At 35.0% G+C, this 21,878-nt stretch overlaps 1 protein-coding gene across 1 annotated transcript; it reads right to left on the reverse strand.

Moving 5' to 3' along the window:
- Positions 1-14,948: 14,948 nt before the first annotated feature.
- LOC127087821 (dirigent protein 15) lies at positions 14,949-15,666 on the reverse strand. The gene has a single exon (XM_051028741.1). It carries the CDS (start codon positions 15,592-15,594, stop codon positions 15,019-15,021), a length of 576 nt encoding a protein of 191 aa, XP_050884698.1. The 5' UTR covers positions 15,595-15,666; the 3' UTR covers positions 14,949-15,018.
- Between the last annotated feature and the right edge of the window lie 6,212 nt (positions 15,667-21,878).

Here is a 21,878-nt window from a genome sequence, read left to right on the forward strand (position 1 = left end):
CCAATCATTTCCACACTTGCACCTCTATGGTAACTCTCTCTTTGTTGCCTTACGATATTACGGTCATGTCCGGAGAATGTGGGGATACCCTTAGCAAAGACCCTTTCAATTAAATCATCATCATCCCTAAACGGATAAGTCATAGTCCCTTCGATCAAAAGGTCAATGTCCCTACAAGATAAATCATAGTCCCTCGAACGTTGCCTTCGAATATATGACCTTGTCCCTCGAACGTTGCCTTCGAATATATGACTTTGTCCCTCGATGACCCTTCGTTTTAGCCTACGATTAAATGATGATCGTCCCTTCGAATGCTAAGGTATCCTTACAAATGTTGCCTTCAATGACCAATCGACGACCCCACGATGTCCCTTTACATCCAAAGGATAAGACTACTTACTTCTCAATAGTAAGGACAGTTTTACCCTCATAAGGATTGGAAATACCTATAAAGACCTTCGTTAGGTATAACTCTTAAATGCTTGCTCACAGCTTAAAATACTTTTCACACCTCACACTTTTCAAAACATCTTTTAGAAAATCCCCACTTGGTATACATTCGCACCAGAATCATCGCCGAGTTATATTTTTCTAAACTTCTTTCAAAATAAAATGAGATAAACACTTTGTATACATTCGTACAAGAATCATTACAAAGTTAAACTCTCCTTTCAAAATATTTTCTAAACATACCACATTTCCCAAACACTTTCTCAAACAAGGAAAACATAAGTGAGTTAAGCAATTAAGAGCCCATGGATAACCATGGATACAAAGGGTGCTAACACCTTCCCTTTGTATAATGTACCTCCCGAACTCAAAATCTAATCAAGGTCTTTCCTGTTCTTTTCCGCCTTTCCTTATTGGATAAAAGAAAAGTCGGTGGCGACTCTTGCTATCCGCAACATTGCTTTTCAAAGCAAAAACACAAAGTCAGTTCACCATATCACAGAACTGGGGACTCTGCTGGGGAAATCTTAAAAAGAGAGGTTACCTTAAAGATAAGATCACTTATGTTTTCGAATTGTTTCTTTGTCTGATTTACTTTTAAGGGATTGTTTGGGTATTCTATGCTTGAGTGAAAGATCTTACACCCGGATCTAGTGTACCTTAGGTAAGTAGCAAGAGATCATCGCGACTGTCCGGCGTATACTGGAATGGTTAAAATGATGGCTACGGTTAATGTGACACTTTGGATGTCCTGATGTTCCTCATGTTTACTTGAGGAAAAATTTGGCGTCTGCGTGGTGTCATCAAAGCATTAACCAGACCTTTAGAACCCTAATTGACTCATCCTAGCCATTAGAAAGTAGTGAGATAACTGACTTCGGTTCCGACTGGGGTTGGTTGATACTCGATACTACACTCTTTGAGATTGGACTTTAGGGAAATTTTGGTCAACCACTTGGTGTTGCACTGAAGTGGACTTAAGGAAAGGTAAATGATTTGAGATCCTTCTAGAACCCGGTTACTATTCTAGGACAGGTTGAACCAACCAAACTTCAGCGGGGAGGGTACTTACCTATGGAACTCATGCAAGCCTTAAAACCTAGGAATGATTGTGGTGTGACTTGTTTGTGCTTGTTACTTACTTGACATCATAACATCATAACATCATGACATCATGGCATTGTACTAACCATTTCGAGGACTTAGGGATTTAACTTTGCTCTATTTTGTAGGGCTATGGCTTCCAGGAAGACCATCCGGATCAATTTTGTAGCGACCTCTCCTCAACTCAAGGATTTAGTGTCAGAACTTCCCGATCATGCTCAGTTCATCAAGAAACATGGTTATCTCCTCAATTTAGTTACCACCGGTTTCAAGGAAGATATGATGAGAGTTCTAATCCAGTTCTTCGATCCTAAACATCATTGTTTCACCTTCCCAGATTATCAGTTGGTACCTGTCGCACCTCGAAAAAATGGGGATACGACTTTAAGCGAAGCGCGATCGCACGCTCGCATTGATGGACTGAACAGAGTCGCCACCGAACTTTATTTATTCCCCAAAATGGGAAAGGGAAATATCGATAAAACCCATAAAAGAAAGGATAAGATATGGTCATCGCAACCAATATCAGGGTTCGGGAGTCGATTACGCAAGGGGAAGGTATTAGCCCCCCTCACGCCCGTTGTACTCAACGGGAACCATTAGGTTAGTTGTGTGCGTTAGTGTTAATTGAAATGTTAGGCTTTTCGAATTATTAGGTGGGAAAGAAAGAAAGGATGAGAAGAGAATGTTTTTGGATTTTTGACGAAGGACTAAACCTAAGTTTTTTATTAGTGGGCCTGACAAGATTTAAAAATCCTGCTCCTACGTATCTCAAAAGAGAAATCAAGGCTTACGTAGTTCTGGGTAGAAAAATGTTTGTTTGTTGGTCGATTTTAGCGAAACCTATACTGTATTAATCGATGAAAACATTGTTTTACCCAAAACAGATGAGGAGTGGACGCATACAACACATCGAACGGATTTATAAATCTACATTCGGAAAAGCGTCACTTATCTCGACTCAACAATCATGGCCGAAACATTGTTTTGTATCACTTAAGACAATATATCTTTAATTTATGAAAAAGGTTCTTTGATTAGTCGCACAGCGGCGAAAAAGAGTTTGATTGGTTGGATGTATTTTGAGTGATGGCGAGAGCTTGGATGAGCAAGATATACATCTCGAATCCTAGCCTCAGGAGTGCACGGTATACACCATGTTCCATTTCCATCTTTATTGGCAAAAGTGTTTAATACAGATTAAGTATTTTTAGGTTTGACTGAGAAAGGGTTTGAAGAGACCGCATTGACAATTTTAAACGATGGCGAGAGCTAAGATAGGCGAGGCATCCGCCTCGAATCTTAATCTCAGGAGTGCACGGTATACACCATGTTCCATTTCCATCTTTATTGAAAGAGGTTAAGATAGGAATTAAGTATTTTGGAGTTTGAAAGACGAGCACTTATGACTTGCAAACTCTTACAGCTTGGGTCTAGTACTCGGGACTACGTCTGGACATTCCACCCAGGCAGTCTGTTTCTTTCCAATATTGCTAAGAAAATGATTTGAATATTTACGAATGTTTGGAGGGAAGACGAATATTTATGGCTTGCAAGCTCTTACAGCTTGAGCCTAATATTCAGGATTATAACTGGATATTCCATCCAGGATAATCTTTTTCTTCACGTTTTAATTAGAAAACGATTTGAATATTAGAGTGTGGAAGGGAAGACGAATATTTACGGCTTGCAAGCTCTTACATCTTGAGCCTAATATTCGGGATTATGACTGGATATTCCATCCAGGATAATATTTTTCTTCACGTTTTAGAAAAGGGTTTGAATATTATGTTTAATTTGTGAAATGATCTTGAAATGATTCACATTTATTTTTGGAATGTATTTTGAAATTGAGAAAAGTTGAAATTGATTTTGAAATCGAGTGAAATTTGAGTATGATTATTTACACGTGTAAAAGTATGGATATGGGTACTAATAACCTAACTAAATTAGTTAACACACAAAAACCGACTAATCGAATAAAAAAATATCGGAAATTCAACCATTAATTAAATCTAAAAGGTAAACATTTAAAGATATAAACAACTAAATATCGATCAAATTAAATTGATAAAAATTTAAAATAAAATAAATAGTAGAAGTTATATACAAAATTAAATAAAATTGTAAGCATAACAAATAGAAACATGAAGATTTGCTATCCCCAAGTATTGAACCCACTCCACTAAAGACAATGAAACCACTCTCTCTCCACTAGACCACTTAAGATTAGTTATTATTTACAATAACAACTTGGATATATAAACCAGAACAGATTGAAATTAAAATTAAAAAAAACTAAAATAATATAGTCTGTTGGACTACCAAGTGGAAGAAACCAAGAAAATAAACCCTAGCCGCCTGGCTGTTGGGTTTCCAAAGGAATATGGATTGGGAAAACAAAAAGCAATACACTAATATACACCATTTAATAAAAAAAGGCAGAGGAATACTAAATGTATTAGGTTCTTAAATGGTTTTTTAATAGCTTAAATGTTTGTTTTTTAAAATAAATAAAAGAAATAAAATGGGAGCAACAGTAACAGACTCTCCATCGTCACTCCCTCATCGTCCTCACTCTCACAACGTCTTCACGCCTCTCTCAATCGCTCTCTCAATCTTGCTTCTCTCCCTCTCAATCATTCTAAATCTAAGCCTCAAACCCTCGTCACCTCTCAATCTCGCTCACCAAACGCAGAAAAACCAGAGCTCTAAAGAGAATCGAATCAGAGAGCTCACCTTCGACGGTGACTCGGTGGTAATGCAGAACTCATACCGTCCTCCCTTCGCTAATTTTTCTTCCACGCCGTCGCTTGAAGATTAGGGTTTCTTCGTGTTCTTGTTCGCCTCCCAATTTAGGGTTTTTCAGTCTCTTGTCCGCCTCCTTGATTTTTCGTCCTCCCTCTCCGTCCTCACCTCTCACCTTTTATATCCAACAAATTAGGGTTTTGGGTTGGCGTATTGTAGATTGAAACAGGTATCTGCCAAATCCTTTCAGTGCTCAGAATTTTGGTCTGCCTCTTTGATGCTTGGATTTGGAAAAGTTAACCTGAACCTATGCTTTTTTCTTCTACTTTGTCTCCATTCCATTTTGGGATTTTTGAACTTTAACTGCCTTGGCTAATTTACCTTGCTTTTACTGCAGTAAAATTTGGAGCATTCATGAGTAACTTCATTTTTTTTACGCGGCCTTGGTTTTGAACTCAGCTTTGGATGGCTGTTAGGGAGGTTTGGTGGATATCATTTGGGTTGAAATTCGTTGGACAGTTGGAAGTTCGGTTGGGATTATTGGAGATTGAAATAGGAAACTGAATTATGTTATCTCCTTTTGAAAGTTGCAGGTTTTGTTTTATCAATTATCAGTTTGTTACAAGTTGGGTTATGTTAGGTTGAATTTGTTGTGATTCGGTTACGATACCGTTTGAGACTGGACAGTGTTGAGAGTGGGAAATCCAAAAAGAGTTTATCTTCAGTTGTGTTAATAAAATGTGTTATGGTTGAGTTTTTTGCTGTCATGATGTTGATTGTTTTGCAGGTCTAGTATTGATGAACCATTGTTGCAGCTAGAGACCAAGTCACTTAACATGAACTCCATCCACATATATGCAACTTCCTTCTTTGAAAGTCCTAGCTTCATCAAGTTCACTATCCGTTGAGGCAAGGTTCTGTCGATATCAAACACAAGAAGTTCTGGATATTTTTGATAACCATGGGAAGGTAAGCTTTAGAAAGACAAATTCTACTAAGGAAATCAATCTTTCTCTGTAAAGTGTTACTAATGCTGGCGGCAAAAATTTCAGGGCAGCGAGCAAGTAGTCTCCCAATGTTTCCTTTATCAGAATCCATGTTTTCAAAGAACACAACAACCTGCAGAAAGTCTTCAGGTTTCTGTAATAATAGCCGAGGATTTTTAATGATAACCTAATCCAACTTTTTCCTTTGAACACATAGTTCGGCAAACTGATCCACCACCAACTTCATCTTGCTAGTTGAACAACCCAATAGTTGAGGTTGTTTTTTATTTAATTTATTCTCTTGAGGCTAAAGCATTGTTCCTCCTTGGAATTAGTGGCATTCTTGTTTTATGCCTCAAGTTTGCGCAATTCGGGATGGACCTTTTCCCAGCTCTGCATCATGACATGTTCAACAGCAAGAAACTCAATCAAATATGCCCACATAATGTCTCAAAACAAGTGGGAACCTCATCTTCACTCCAATATTTTGGACTCCAATCTTCTTCTTCAACAGCTTCACTTTCTTCAATCAAAAGCTTCAATGTTCTTCATACCAAGAGCTTCAATCTTCATCCACCAAGGATCTCGTTTCTGCAATCAAGTTCAGCTTCTCTGCATCAAGCTCAAGCCTTCTGCACCAAAGCTATGATTTTGGTGCGTCGAATTCGATAAGTTCTTCGTCTCTCATGCCGTTCTGCTTTTCACACACACGAGTTTGGATTGCAAATTCGCTTTCAGTATGGAACCTTGATTCAATGAATATTTGAATGCGAGTTTGTTTCATCAATTTGAGTTTCAGATTTATGGAACCTTGTTGTCGATTGTGGAATTCGAACCTAGCTTTGATGCGCAAGTGAAGCCGTCAGTTGGTTACAAGTGGGCACATTGAAGAAGCTGAGAATTGATGAAGGTTCCCTCGCGTTTCCAGTTATCAATTGCAAACTTTGGATGTCAAGGATGTAGATTGCTCTTGATATTTCGCATGGAATAAAGTATCTTTATGAAGGAGCTGTTCTTCCTTCTTTGGAATCAGAATGGAGACGTTGGTCTGTGGTTTCGAATGTGCTTCACATGTTACCGCCACCTGATGTTGACCTTTGCAAATCTGTTTTAAGACCAACTGAAAATGAAGCTGCACCTGTTTCACTTCTTTCTTCTGGGGTTAATGGAGCTTTGATTATTCATTAGGATTGTACTTGTAGGGTTTATTTAATATGATGAACTTGTAAGAAAATGTTGTGAAATGTAATTTGGAACAATCTTAATTAACGCAATGAATTTAGACAACAACAACCCAATACTATTTTCAATATTACAAAGTTAAAAAAGATGACAATAAAGTCAAGTTAAAACCTAAAAAAAAACAAACTAACTAACTAAACATTCAATTGTCAATTGAAATTGCACAATTAATTAAACCACATCAATGAAGCAAAGCAAAAAGTGAGATTACAATTATCATCAGTACTTGGCCTAACCCACTTAATATACTAAAAAACAAGAATGATTTGATTTACTGTTATTAACTAAAATAAATGTACACATATATAGAGAATAAAACAAAACGGGCCATGCACGAAGAGGCCCTAATGTTCCATTTGTTCATCAAAATGGTTCTTCAAAAACAAGTTGAAACCAATAAATATCTATTTCTGTGTGTTTACACTAGCTTCCAGCAAATACCAACAAATGCAATCCTCTCTCTCCAATTTACAATTCATTTTCACACCAATAAAAACCCATTAAACCAAATTTTATCAAATTTAATCGTTCATGGTTTCCAGCTACACACAATATCAACACACAGACAAATAACATATCTAAAAATGGGGCGGAGAATAAAAATCTAAGAACTAAAAAGTACTCACACGATTCAAAGGATTTTAGTGAAATTCGCAAGCAAAATCAATGGATTACAGCGTAAACATGGAGCAGAACCAATTAAAAGAGAAATGAATCTAAAAACGGCGAAGATGGTTACCTAATATTGTTGGCGTTGAAATTGTTTTACAGCGTGTTGGAAAGTGAAGGAGACCAAATGGAATTGGAATCCTTAACAGTGGCGGCCTCTGCGTCGTTGGTTATTGCTGCCGCAACCGAAAATATGAACGACAACAGAAGAGTGAAATCTCCGGCGAGAGCACATCCGGGAGGAGGGAGTATGGAGGTTCGCTATGAGAGTATCGCCGAAGCGAGGATGCGAGGCAAAGGCGGTTCGAAGAGACAAAGCGGAGGGTGTTCCATGAATCGGAATATGGTGCAATGAGTCGCGACGACAAAGTTTTCGATGGCGGAGGTTGCACGGGTTGGAGAGTGGAAGACGACGGGGGAGGTTGTTCGGAGAGGGTGCGACGGTGGATTTGTCGGTGAAGGGATCTCGTCGAATGAGCGATTTGCGCGTGTCAGCGCGATGGTTGTGGACTGGGTGAAACGGAGGGGGTTGGAAGAGGGTAGCGAAGGTGACAATGAGGGTGGTGCTCGTGGATAGAAGCCGACGGTTTTTTTTAAGGTTATTAAGGTGAAGAGAAAATGGCGGTGGAGGTGAGGTATGGAGAAGAAGAAGAGGTTTTTTTGATGAAGACGAAGAGAGGCTCCTCCTCTCTTTCTTATTCTACTTTCCCTTTTCTTTTTCGTCAGTGAAAGGGTGGGAAAGAAGAGAAGACATGTCCTTTTCTTTTTAGCTGAGAGAGGAGTATTTTTAGTGGGTAATAGAGATTAGAGAAGTCATTCTCTTTATTTCTTTTTCTATCTTACCGTTGGAAAAGAGAGTCATTAGTGTACCATTGAGAGAAGATCTTTTAAAAGATTCGGTGGTCCAACCACCCTATCTTTTTTCGCTTTTCTCCCTTTTTCAAAAATAAAGCTAGTCATATTGATGGATTGGAAATCCCAAAAGTCCATTGGCTGTCGCCTTCTCATTCGTGGGGAAAGAGAGATATTATGAGATGCTAGTTGTCAACTGGCCAAGGAATCTGATGCTGTCAATTTATTTTATTTGACAACAATTATTATTATCTATTATTAAAGAAAATACTTATTAAAATTTTCTAACTAATATTTCAATTTGAATAATAATAATAATAAAACAATTTTTAATTTGGATACTTGAACAAAGAAATAAAAGGACTGATTGTAAATAGAAGTCGGATGTAAATTTGTTCTAAAATTTAAATCGGATGCACTAAAATGGTCAGCACGAAATAAACTTATTGAAAAAATACAACGTTTCTTCAAATTCTGTAATAAATTTGCACCGGTTAAAAGGCTCAGGTAGGTCAAAACGCAATTGAAACCGTTGCTGAAAAATGCGACGAGCACACCAGGGCAAACTACGCGAACCGTAGATTGATAATACTGGCGTCTGCAATTTTAATTTTGAAACTTTTTACCCGCTGATTTTACATGTTCTTGAGAAATGATTTAACCAATTTGTCTGTATTTTCAATAAATTTATTCTGACTGATATTTTAGGTTTTATTCATGATGAAATGCATGTTATGTTGTACAACTGATGCAAATTGAAATAAAAATCGAATTTATGAAATTTTTAAAATTCCCGGACAAAATTGGGGTATGACAATTACTTATATCATATATATAACTTGATCGATCTCAATTGCATAACCTATGGACAATCGATGTATCGCTGCTTCACCCTACTAATGTCGGATTCCGAAGCATAGTCAACATCAATCATCCAAATCGTACACACATGATGCCAAATTTAATTACTCGTTTATTCTTTGATTCATTCTGTCTTTTAATCGTATTAATACAGAAAATACAGAAAATAAACAGCTATCAGATGCATGGTTTCGTAAGTGGCTCTGATACCACTGAAGGAGAAGGGCGATCCAAAACGCAGCAGAATTTAAAAGTTCTCCTTTAGTGATCCTCACGAATGGGCATGATCAGTGATAGAATTGTTACCTCTTGTGGCGATTGTAACCTTTGATGCAGATCTACGGAGCGATCACGAACATTGAACGATGACAATGCCTCTACTCAGTCCACACGAAAGAATTCGTTCAATCTCAGTACTAGCTGCTACGAATGAAGGCTTTGAGTGAGAGAGAGAGAAACGAAATTGCAACTGCACAAATGCTTCTACACAAGGGTTCTATTTATAGAACCACTTGTGTGGGCTGCAAGCTAAAAAGCCCACTCAAGTGTATGTGACCCATATCTTATAATATGCCAAAATCACTTAAGCGCGTGGTACCTTACCATATTTCGTATTCTACTTGAGTACACCATACCTTACGATGTTCTACAATTCACTTAAGGGTACCGTACATTACGGTATTCCTTAGTTACTCTATCTCTCATCAATCCGTCCTTTTGTGTGTGACCCTGTAGGTTTTCACGGCATTGACAATTATATTAAATCACGTATTTAACATAATAAATAGTGAGCGGTATCTAGCAACACATCACTACTACCCAAGACACGAAAATGTCATGTGATCTGACAAATCCTTTTGTGATAATACTTATATGTATAATTACCCTTTTGCCCTTATGTCTATATTGAACACAAGGCATAGACCGTGTCATCCTTGTCCAGTTCAATATTGGGCCCATAGACATTTATCCTGTTACGCAGGATGGGCAAATTCCATCTAGGTCACTCATGTCCCTTAGCACGCTTCGTGGAGTACCCATCAACTGTCTTTATGGTCATCAAGTTACGGGCAATGTTTGATCAGCAATAAGGCACTCGACTCTACATCTAGGGTCCATAGTGGTTTCAGTTCGATGGGTGGTATACACCATTATCACCATGAGAATAACTTATGACACTTTGCATAACATTCTATATAGTATTCTCATAGCGGGTCAATCCAGTATAAATATTACTCTTAATATTCATACCTATGTTTAAGACTTGATAACTCCTTATCCATGATCCATGAGATGTGATCATCAGTCTATATACACAATAGTCTTAATGCTTTAATGTTATCCCACCTCACAATAAAGCTCGACTATGGATACTTTAAGAATAGTGTCCTTATGTTTAATGTGATCTCATGATTAAGTCACACTTGATACATTAAACGGACTATCTATTCTAGGGACTTTATTAGACAAACATAATAAAGAAAAAACATTTTACTATTAATAAATAATTCGATACAAGTACCAAAAGTATTGGCCTCTAGGGCTTACGCCAACAGACGGGCGCTAGGGACGGTAGTCTGGACCAGCCCCATGCTTGGAGCAAAACAACACATCCAGAAAATATAGATGTGCCTTTGTATGTATTTTTATACAAAGAACTATAAAGATAAGCCAAACAAGCGGACCCCTAATTATAACTTCTTATTCTATCTGCATGTCTTAGTAAAGGTAAATACATAACATGCGTACTAGAACCACTACCTTCGGAAAATAAAAATAAACCAATTAAAAGCATAATATAACACCTGGTTTTATTATTCGAGCGTCTTCGGTAGAATTTTTCATCTAACTGTAAGCTGTTGTAATATGCCTTAAGGCGTGAAAGGATTATACCTTGACCTCCCGAGTTATCATCTAATAAGTCAGCATCCAAGAGGTCCATGCAAATTGAATTCACATAGTTGGTTTTACCATTTACCGCCTTACCCTCGATAGGCAGTCCCAATAACATGTAGACATCTTCTAACGTCATGGTACATTCACCGATTGGAAACCAGAATGGGTGTGTCTCGGGACACCATCTTTCACATAATGCTAGAATAAATTTAGTATCAACCAACCAAGACATGATTTTGCTTACATGTCCAAAACCGACGAGTTCGACATAAGGTTGAATCAACGCGTCCATAACAACAAATTTGTGGACACGAGTTCGAAACCTAGAAACATCCTAAAAAATAAACAACAAAATAAGTTACCTTATAAAGAATGTGTTAGAAAAATATGACAATAAGTAAACGCTTACATAAGTTGCTATGTTTGCAACTGTGTCTCTATGCGATTCACCCATAGTGAGTAGAGACATCTTATCGTAGTGTTGCAGATGAAAAAGTGTTTGTTGTAGATGAAAAAGTGTTTGTTGTAGATGTAGAAGTGATTGTTGCTGATGAAGAAATGGTGAGTTGCACGACTATTTATAATGACATACATGCATAAGTGTGCATGCATGAAAGAGGTTATCGATGGGGCCACATGACAACAAACCTTGTTGAATGCATGAACGACGTATTCAAAGACAATAGAAATCTATCAATAACTGCATTGGTTAGAACAACTTTTTTTAGGTTGGCATCTACCTTCGTAACTAGAGATGAAAGTGTTAATGTCAGGTCAATTATTCAGTGAATGTTGTATGAAAGTGATGAAAGAGGAAACTATTAAAGCTAGCACACACGCGATTACAATCTTTGACCTTCATAGGCAAAATTCCAGTATACAGGAAACAATGAATCACAATGAGGGGAGGTCAAATTTATCCTATGCTGTCAGACTAAATAGAAGTTGGTATGACTGTGGAAAGTTCCAGGCCTTCCGTATTCTCTGCTCCCATCTCATTGCGGCATGCGCACATACTCACCAGGACGTTTACAACCATCTATCCGATGTTTACAAGGCAATTACCGTCATAAATGTCTATAACGAAAGCTTCTCAGTGCTAGCAATGGAGGAATATTTGCCTCCATACCAAGGGAGCATAGTTTGGCACAACGATGAGATGCGAAGAAAGAAAAAAGGACGGTCAAACAACACGCGTATTAGAACAGAAATGAATACGTATGATAAAATGATAAGATTATATAATATATATCGTCAACCCATACACAATAAGAAAAAATGTCTCAATCTAGGAGCAACCTCTGCACCATAATTTAGTACCTCCTTTGAATTTTTGTAACCTTTGATTTTGATATATTAATAACTTTTTGTTACAACAAGGTTAACAACAAACATCACTCCAACTTAAACACACTTAAAACCGAACAAGTCTGAATAAACAACACAAACAACAAATAACAAAACATATGAAAATACTTAACGACAGCATTTTAAAACAACATTTCTAATTGATTACAACAATCAAACTGGTGTCAACTAGTCCAAACATCACTTCCATAACATCCATATCATTTTTTACTCGCATCCAACCACGCAGGTCATCGAGTCTCTCAATACTTCTAATTTTCCCCCTTGTTTCCATCTAACCAACAAATCAACTCCCTCTTTAGTTGCTCAAAATGATATATGTTCCAAAACATCATCTCCATGGGAGACTTGTCTCTCGAATAAATCACTTTTTCATAGCGACGACGAAGACGGAACATGTTTGCAATATAATGAAAAGAGATGTGAAAAAATGAATCACCCAACACATCTATTTATACAAAAAAAGACACAATACACGGAGGCGCCAAACCAATTGGCGTCTCCTTTCACTTTATACACATGAGCGCCAATTGGATTGACAACATCATGTGTTGTAGCCAATTCAATTGACGTCCCCTCTTTAAAATTAAGGGTATGCGCCAATTGATCTGACACCTAGGCCTTAACATTTTTTGTTTTGTTTTTGAAAGTGGAGTAGTTTGAGAAATAATTTAAAATATGAGTATTTTGGAATTTTTTGAAAAAGTGTGATATTTGAGTAAAAAATTCGTGTTTATTCTCAAATACTTTTTATTTTCAAGAATTTTTTCATATTTTCATATATAAGGATTAGATTCCAACACCTCTAAGAAAATAAATTTCAACAAACTCCAACTTCTCACTAATACTCTCTCTTTCATATATATATATATATATATATATATATATATATATATATATATATATATATATATATATATATATATATATATATATATATATATATATATATATATATATATATATATATATATATATATATATATATATATATATATATATATATATATATATATATATATATATATATATATATATATATATATATATATATATATATATATATATATATATATATTAAATAAAGTGTATAAACGTTTTTGCGAAATTTTATTTTTAATCAAACACAATATATAAGTATTATTCTTAGAAATATAATTCTGAAAATATAATTCTAAAGAATGCTATTTATAATTGAGATTAATTGAAATACACTGTCAGTGTAAAAGGATTTTATACCATCGCTTAATTATAGACGTTGGATATTAAAAGAAGTTTGACTTTTATTTTAAAAATCTATAAAGTAATACAAACGGGTGATGGTGATGAACTGACGGTGTAAAACTTTTTACAGTGACAGTGTATAGTAATTAATCTTTTTATAATTTATATATATTTAAAATAAATATGAACTCGTGCATTACAAGCATATCACTAAGATTATTATTTAGTAGTTTTGTATAAAAAAAGTAAAAAATATAAGTTGAGAGAAAAGAAACATTTCATCAGTAAATTTGTTATGTTTAAATAAGTTATAATAAAAAACAAAGTTTTTATTGCATTCAATGAAAGTTATAAAATGAATTTTAAAATAAAAATAAAAGAAATAATTTATAATATATGAAAATATATAGTCAAAATATATTTTCCAATTCAATAATTACAAATATTATTATTTTAATATTAAATAAACACTATTAAAGAAAATTGTGAAATTTTAATTTTTATTTAACTTTCATACTATAAAGGAAAAAGTTGGAAAACTTTCCATTGCAAAGACTATTCATTTATAAAATATGACAATTTAAGAGTGATATTTATTTTGATAGAAATATAGCAAACACAAATATAATTAGTAAAATTATAGACATTATTATTTATAGGAGTTGGCCTAGATGAGTATATTTTTTCTATATAGGATCTGTGGGATAGTTGTGTTTCATTAATTTTTCTTAATTTTATATATTCATTTGCTTTAATTCAAAAGATATTAATAAAATATTATATAATTAGGTAATTATTATTAAATAGGAGTTAGAGATGTCTTTTTATTTTTGCCATATATTTCTGTATTCTGTATTTTTTACAAGTTATTTTTCTTCTTCTTCTTTCTAGTTTGGGAGGACTAGTTTTTATTATTAGTCATACATTTCTCTCTCTTCAACATTCATAATTAAATTTTAAAATGCGTGCAAAAAAATTATATAAATGAATCTTTTTAGATTGAAAAAACAAAAAACAAAAGAGCAAATGACAAAAAAACAAAACTGAAAACAATAGCTTCTATTAAATAATTTTAATTTAGTTTAAACTCATTTTTGGTCCAACATATGTATATTTTGATTGTTACAAAATAATTTATTTATTTAAATTATTTATTTATTTAATGAGAATTATCTTTTCTCTTATACTTTTACAATTTACTTTCTTTAATATGAAACTTAAAATTATTTTTTATTTTCTTTTATTTTAAATTCACTGTCTTTCACTTTATTTTTTCTATACTTTCTAGATCAATAAAATAAAAATAATATAGAATAGGAATTAAATTGTTTGGCTTTACTCTTTTCAAAGATTTAAATTATTATTATTTTTTCCAAAAATAATAATTTTCCTTAAATAATAAAATAGGCAAAAATAAGATATACACTAAAAATGTAAATTAATTTTACAATGACCATTGAAATATTTTAATTAATAACATGATGAATTATTATTGAATTCATAAAATTGATCATCAATCTAAACTAAATAAAAACACATAAGAAAACCTTGTGGATGGAAACAATGTATATATTAATTTCCCTTATTTTAAAAGTAAAAACAAAATAACAACATAGGACTAGTAGTGAAGCACAGTAACATGATACTCAAGAATGGCATCACCATTTTTGAAATCCAAGAAATGTGTGTTAACTTTGGCATATCCTCTTGCCAATCTAAACTTCCCTCTTCCACCAACAACAGCCAATTCACGGGCTTTTGGTTCAGTAACAGGATTCCTCGAAAAAACACTCAAAGAACTTCCCTTAAACTTCCCTGTCGTAAAACCAAAATCAGCGTACATAACAAGAGTCAGATTTTCACTTTTACTCGAAGATAAATACAGACCCTGCGCATTTCCAATCACTTTAGAGCTTTCATTTGGACCATCTCTTAGAGGATCGTCGATGGCGTAGAGATGGCCGAAAGGTGTTGCTGATTTTGATGATCCAAGGGTGATGTTTGGTTGTGCGATTTGTACTGCACCAGGCTCTTTTCCACTCAGAATATCAAAGAGGTAGAAATGAAGATGCGTTACTTTCTCTTTCAGATGAAGTTTCTTTAGGCTTCCTTCTGAATGGTATTCAGAATTCACTGGAACTGTGATGCTGCATAAAAAGAGAGCTAAAACGAACAAGATTGATTTGTTCTCCATTTTTTTGTTTGTTTGATACAAATGTCTCTGGCTGTGGTGAGTAGTTATATAGATAAGTAATGTTATGCTCTTGTGCCAAGAATCTGGATACATTCATTGTGTATTATATTCATGAATGTTATACTTTTTCTATTGACTCATTATAAATGTTGTTTAAAGTAATATATTCTTATTAAGAAAATCATTATTTATATCTGATTTTTTTTTTTTGACAGAGTATCTGATTTTATTTTGTACAATAATATTATACTTATTTGGTTATTTGAGACAAATTAAGAATCACATTATATTCATGAAACCAAAATAGAATAAAATGGAAATATATATATATATATATATATATATATATATATATTAAAAAAGAGATGTGATAGACTATATAAATAAACTACCTTCTTTGGGCTCAATAATATGAAAAAGATGTGTATTGTTAAATTAAATATATTATTGAGGATTACTTTATCTATTCTATGAGGTGAGGGTGAACATATTGAAAATTTGATTTTGCCCTTATATTTTATAGAAGTATCTATGAATGTACTAAATATAGGGGTGGCAAAACGGGCTCGGCCCGCAGGGCATGCCCGTTTTGCCCGCACTTTTGTATGGGACGGGCCAAGGATTTAGGCCCTCACCCTCAAATGTGTCCGCCCCGCCCCGTCCCGTTTTTTTCGCGGGCTTTTGCGGACACGTGTATTTACATAAATTTTTGCATTTTTAGGCTTAAATAGTGCAGTGCCCGCGGGCTTTCCCCGCCCGCCCTCTTTTGCGGGGCGGGTCTAAGTTATAGGCCCACATCCTCAACTATGACCGCCCCTCCCCACCCCATTTTTTTGCGGGCTTTTGCGGGGCGGGCCTAAACGGGGCGGGCATGCTCGTTTGCCACCCCTAACTAAATATACACAAAATGTGTTGTAAGCGTGTCACACTCCGTTTATGCTATAACTAATTCGGAGATGCATCTTTGGGATCACTACTATATGTCATTAACGGTGTTTTAAGTTGATTGAGCTAATTCTTGAGATGTATCTTTGGATATATCCAATACACACAATAAGGTGGTGCAAATGAGTCACACTCTGTTTATGCAAAAAACTAATCCAAAGATGCATCTCTGAAAACATCAATATATAATATTTTAAGTTGATTGAGCTAGATTAATCAAATCAACAACGATTCCGGAGATGCATCTCTGAAAATGTCAAGCGAGAAGTTTAATAAAACACCATCCATTCATGTTCTTCTTCTTCGTGATCAAACATCACTATTCTATCAAAACCCTTAAAAAACCTCTTTCCATTCTCAATCAACTTTTGTATTCCAAAGCAACATTTTTTTTTGTGTTTTATCACATCCAAAGGAGTAAAAGAAGCTGCAATTATAAATAACATGTTTTTCCTTGCACATTGCTTGCATTAATCTGGTTTTTGCTTGTAAAAATGAATGTTAGTCCTGAGATGCATCTCCGGATAGGGTTGTGTGTGTTCCAGATATGCATTTTCGGATTGTTCGAAAGTTGAATTTGAATATTAAATATATTTTTCTGTTATGTTTGGCTGTAGATATGGTGCACTTTGATACAATCCATTTAGCTACTTTGTATGTGGATGCTAAACCGGATGAATTGGAGGAAGATGTTAAACCGGTTGATGTCGAGGTAAATGTTAAATTTGTTGTTGCTAAGGTAAATGTTTGTGAATAATTTACAACTAATAGGAGTTTGTTGAGCATAAACATATGCTCTAATGGATCCATACGAAGGCCACCAAACTTGGGTTCAATGTTGTAATTGGAAAGTTTGATAATGGTTCTGATAGAAGATAGACATTTGTAATAATGAGATACGAAAGAAGTGGCACGTTCCGACAACCTATTCGAAAGTTGAAACGGGATGACACTAGATCAAGAAAGTGTGATTGCCCTTTTAAGGTTCGTGGATACCAGAAGGAGAATAGTACATGGAAATTTGATGAGGTTTCTGGTATGCATAATCATTACCTATGTCACTAATTATCTGGTCATCCCATTGTATGTCGCTTTAATTATGAGGAGAAAGACCTTGTTTCTAACATGACATTGAATATGGTGTCGTCCAATGTCACGCCGCGAAAAATACTTGAGCGCATCGCATGCTCCCAATACAACAGAGTCACCACTGAACTTTATTTATTCTAAAAGAAAGAGAAAATATCAATAAAATTCAAAGGGAAGAGAAAAATGACAAGGGAGTCGATTATGAAAGGGGAAAGTATTAGCATCCCTCACGTCCGTTGTACTCAACGAGAACTGTTTTAATTGTTCTTTGCGCATATGAGTGTTATTATCTAAAGGTTACTTGCGATTGGTTTTAATTAAGGGAAAAATAAGTTTTTAATTAGTATGCTCGCCAAAATTTTAAAAACTGTGCTTACATATTCTCATGGTACAATGAAAAAATCAGATCTCCGTAGTTCGTTGGGTAGAAAATAATTATTTGTTGGTTGATTTTAGGGAACAATGCTATAATTGTATCATAGAAGTATTTTGACGTTAGCTATTTGATCATAGTTCAAATGATCTAAGTTATTAGTATGATTGCTAAGAAGTGGATTATAACAGTTCTTTTATGAAAAGAAATTATTGTTTGGGTAATGAATTGAAAAGGTTTGTGAATGTGGTGAAGGTGTTGCTTGGATAAAGAATGTGATGTTTGAACCCATAAAGTGGTGTTTGAACCAAGAATGAAGTATTTTAACCATGAAATGATGATTAACCATAAATGAGGTGTCTGAACCAAGAATGGGGTATTTTAACCATGAAATGGTGATTAACCATGAATGAGGTGTCCAAACCAAGATGCAGTGTTGTAGGGATTTGCCTAGACTCGGGGATCAAGGCCTACAAAGGGGGTTTGCCTAAACCAAGGGATTAACAAGGAAAATATGCAAGAGTATGAGTGTTTTAACCAAGAGATGGTGATTAACCCAAAGATATGTATGTTAACCAAAAATTGGTGATTAACCTAAGGAGATGTACTTTAACTAGGAGATGATGATTAATCTTAAAGAGAGTATAGATGCCAAAACCAAGAGGTATTGTGTTGAGTCCAAAGGGAATGGTGTTTTCGATGTTGATTGTTGTGGATTTTTGATCTGAGGATGAATGTTGAAAGTTGTTTTGATTTGAATTGCACTAAAGTCTATGAGTGGAGGTGAGTACTTTGAACAACTGAGTCATGCGGCCCGTATCAAAAAATATTCAAAATAAGGATAAGAATACCCCTTCTTATTCCTTCTCCACTTCTTAAGGCTCGCGGCGTACAATTTGCATCATAATTATTAAGTGTTTTGAGGTTTAAAAAAGAGAAGGAGAGTTTTTGTTTTAAATGGATGAGAAGAGGTATGTTTGAAAGAATGATGTCAGAAAATGGGGATAGAGTTTAGTGTTGTCATATCTTGATGGTCACCTATTTCTAGGGTTTTAAAGATGAATGAGACTTGAATGGACTTAAGGGATCATGTATAGATGAAAGCTTTAAGATCTAATTCAAATCAAGCGATAAGGGGACTTGTGATCTCTTAATTGAATAAAAATTCTAAGGGAGCATGCATTTTCTCTTGAAAGTCATGTTAAAAGTCCTAAGGTCATTAATCTAATTAATTGATCAATGTATGTTTGATCAACTAATCAAATCAACAAGGGGATCATGCTAAGATTTAAGCTATACACATCAAGAACATGACATTATAAAAAAAGTCAATGAAAGAAAGAATGAATTTAATGATAAAAGTAAACCTAATCATGCATTAATCTTAATCTATAATTAATTTGGAATAATAATTCTAACCTAAAAGAATTAAATATAATAACCTAATTAATTATGCTATTGAAATGTCATTTTTTAAATGTGTTAGAAAAATGTTGAAATAAGTTGTTAGCAATAGTTAAGAAATAATTTTAATCTTCCAGGGGGTGTCAAAAGTGAAAAGGTGTTGTGAGTGTATAGGGAACAAGTCCATGAATTGCAAAGCCCATGTTGTGTTTTTTGTTGATTTAGAATGTGGGTGGATTAGTGAAATGTAGGGTACGTGTGTAGAAAATTAAGTGGGTTGGACATGCTAAAGCCCAAGTGAGATTCAGAGTGAGGGACGAGGGGGGGGGGGGGGGGGTGAGAGTCCCTCATTTATTTTACAACCCAGTCAAATCAACCTCTCTCTCTTTTACAAACACCACCAGAAATCGCTCAGTCGCGCCGAAAATCGTTACCAATGACGATGGAGCTTAGAACCATTTCCAACCACCACCTTTAAGCCCCGTTTTCACCCTCTTCACACTTCTTAAATTAGACTTTGTTAAAACCTAACCTAACCTCTCATCTTGAAGCCAAATTCTAAGAGCCCTAAAAAAATCAAGCTTAAATTAAATATTCTAGAGTTGTGATCTCAACTGGAGACATTAGAGCTTGGTTCCCCATCATATAAGCTACATTATGGTAACAAGAAAGGCATGAGGAAAATGATCCAAGGACAGCCTACCTACACAGCTGAGGAGTGCTCTGGTGGTTGTTGCAGCGTTTGGAGATGAAGACGAATCCAAGAAACCAAGAGAATGCACAATCAGGTAATAATCTGGGAGACCAAAGTAATGAATAAACTGGATACTCGGACAAATCTCAGCTAGATGGAGACTCTGCCATAAAGCTTGTCTTCTACCACATCTTCTAGGATAAAAGATCCCCCGCTGGGGAAAAAAGATCCGCTGGGGATACAAGATCCATTGGGGAAACTTAAAACAAAAATCTTCAAGAATCAAAAGCTCTTTGAGGGGTAGAAACTTTTGCTGACTTTGTTATGGGAGAACCCCAAATTAGTGATTGCAATGATAAAACTGGTTGGAGGAAATCCACTATTTGACAATAAATCCATTGGAGAAAGCAATATTATCAAACCAAGGACAAACTACATGAACTGTTGTACTGGGAAATCTGAGTTCCACACTTTAAGACTTGATCAATCTCGAACAAACTGACGACGTTCCTTTTAGTTTATTCAAAAATCAAAGGGAGACATTTTATAATTTTTTAAGAGCATATTTATTATTAAACCTTTGTTTAAAAAATTATTATTGAAAATAAATGACATTTTGCAAAAGAAAAAAATATATAATAATTGAAATTAATTGGAAAAAGTCAGGATTTTATTGATAGATTGGTAGTCTACAAAAGGCGTGACTCCATGGATCATTACAAAGTTTGGAAAATGATAAATGGAAAGGCTACATTGAAATACAATGATCACTATTCTTCCTAACAACTTTAAATTCCTGTAATTAAGCTTCTATTGAGAGAGATTGAACTGAGACTTCCTGATCGTGATGTTGCTGCTTCAAGTGATCAAGCCTTGCCTGATGCAGTTACTTGCCATAAAATGCCTAACTTTTTCCTAGATTTCTCTTTCAGGTTTTCAATCTACCGGGATGAATTATTTATGTTTTATGTCTCTAATTTTTTCCTGGACCAATCTTTCTGGTTTTCAGTCCATCGAGGTGCTCATTTTTGCCTAAGTTCCCTATCAGGTTTTCAATTTAGCGAGCTGTTCTTTTGATCATTTAGGCGAAGTATTTCTTGATTGCATCAACATTCACCAGACTGTAGAGCTCCTCACCATTCATAATTGTAAGAACCAATGCACCTCCAGAGAAGGCATTTTTAACAACATATGGACCTTTGTAATTTGGATTCCACTTGCCTAAAGAATCATTTTGGGGAGGCAAGATCTTTTTGAGCACGAGGTCACCTTCTATGAATTCACGAAGACATACCTTCTTGTTAAACGTGTTCTTCATCCCTTTTTGATACAACTGACCATGACATAAGGCTATCATCCTTTTTTCTTCAATTAAATTCAACTGCTCATATCTGTTTTGACACCATTCAGCTTCGGTAAACTTGGCTTCCATCAAGACTCGCATTGATGAGATCTCAACTTCTATAGGGAGCACTGCTTCCATGCCATAGACTAAGGAGAAAGGAGTTGTCCCTGTTGAAGTGCGGATAGACGTCTGGTATCCATCCAAAGAAAAAGGAAGCATTTCATGCCAATCTTTGTAGGTTACAACTATCTTATGCAGGATTTTCTTGATATTTTTATTTGCCGCTTCAACAACCCCGTTCATTTTGGGTCTGTAAGATGAAGAATTGTGATACTCAATCTTAAAATTTTCACAGAGTTCTCTCATCATCTTGTTGTTCAGGTTAGAACCATTGTCAGCAATGATCTTGTTCGAAATATCGTATCGGCAGATGA

This window comes from Lathyrus oleraceus, chromosome 5, assembly GCF_024323335.1.
Source record: "Lathyrus oleraceus cultivar Zhongwan6 chromosome 5, CAAS_Psat_ZW6_1.0, whole genome shotgun sequence".
Classification (NCBI taxonomy): Eukaryota; Viridiplantae; Streptophyta; class Magnoliopsida; order Fabales; family Fabaceae; genus Lathyrus; species Lathyrus oleraceus.

Bases quoted from the DNA above. Each gene is read 5' to 3' on its own strand.
- LOC127087821 (XM_051028741.1), bottom strand. From the start codon at position 15,594: ATGGAGAACAAATCAATCTTGTTCGTTTTAGCTCTCTTTTTATGCAGC.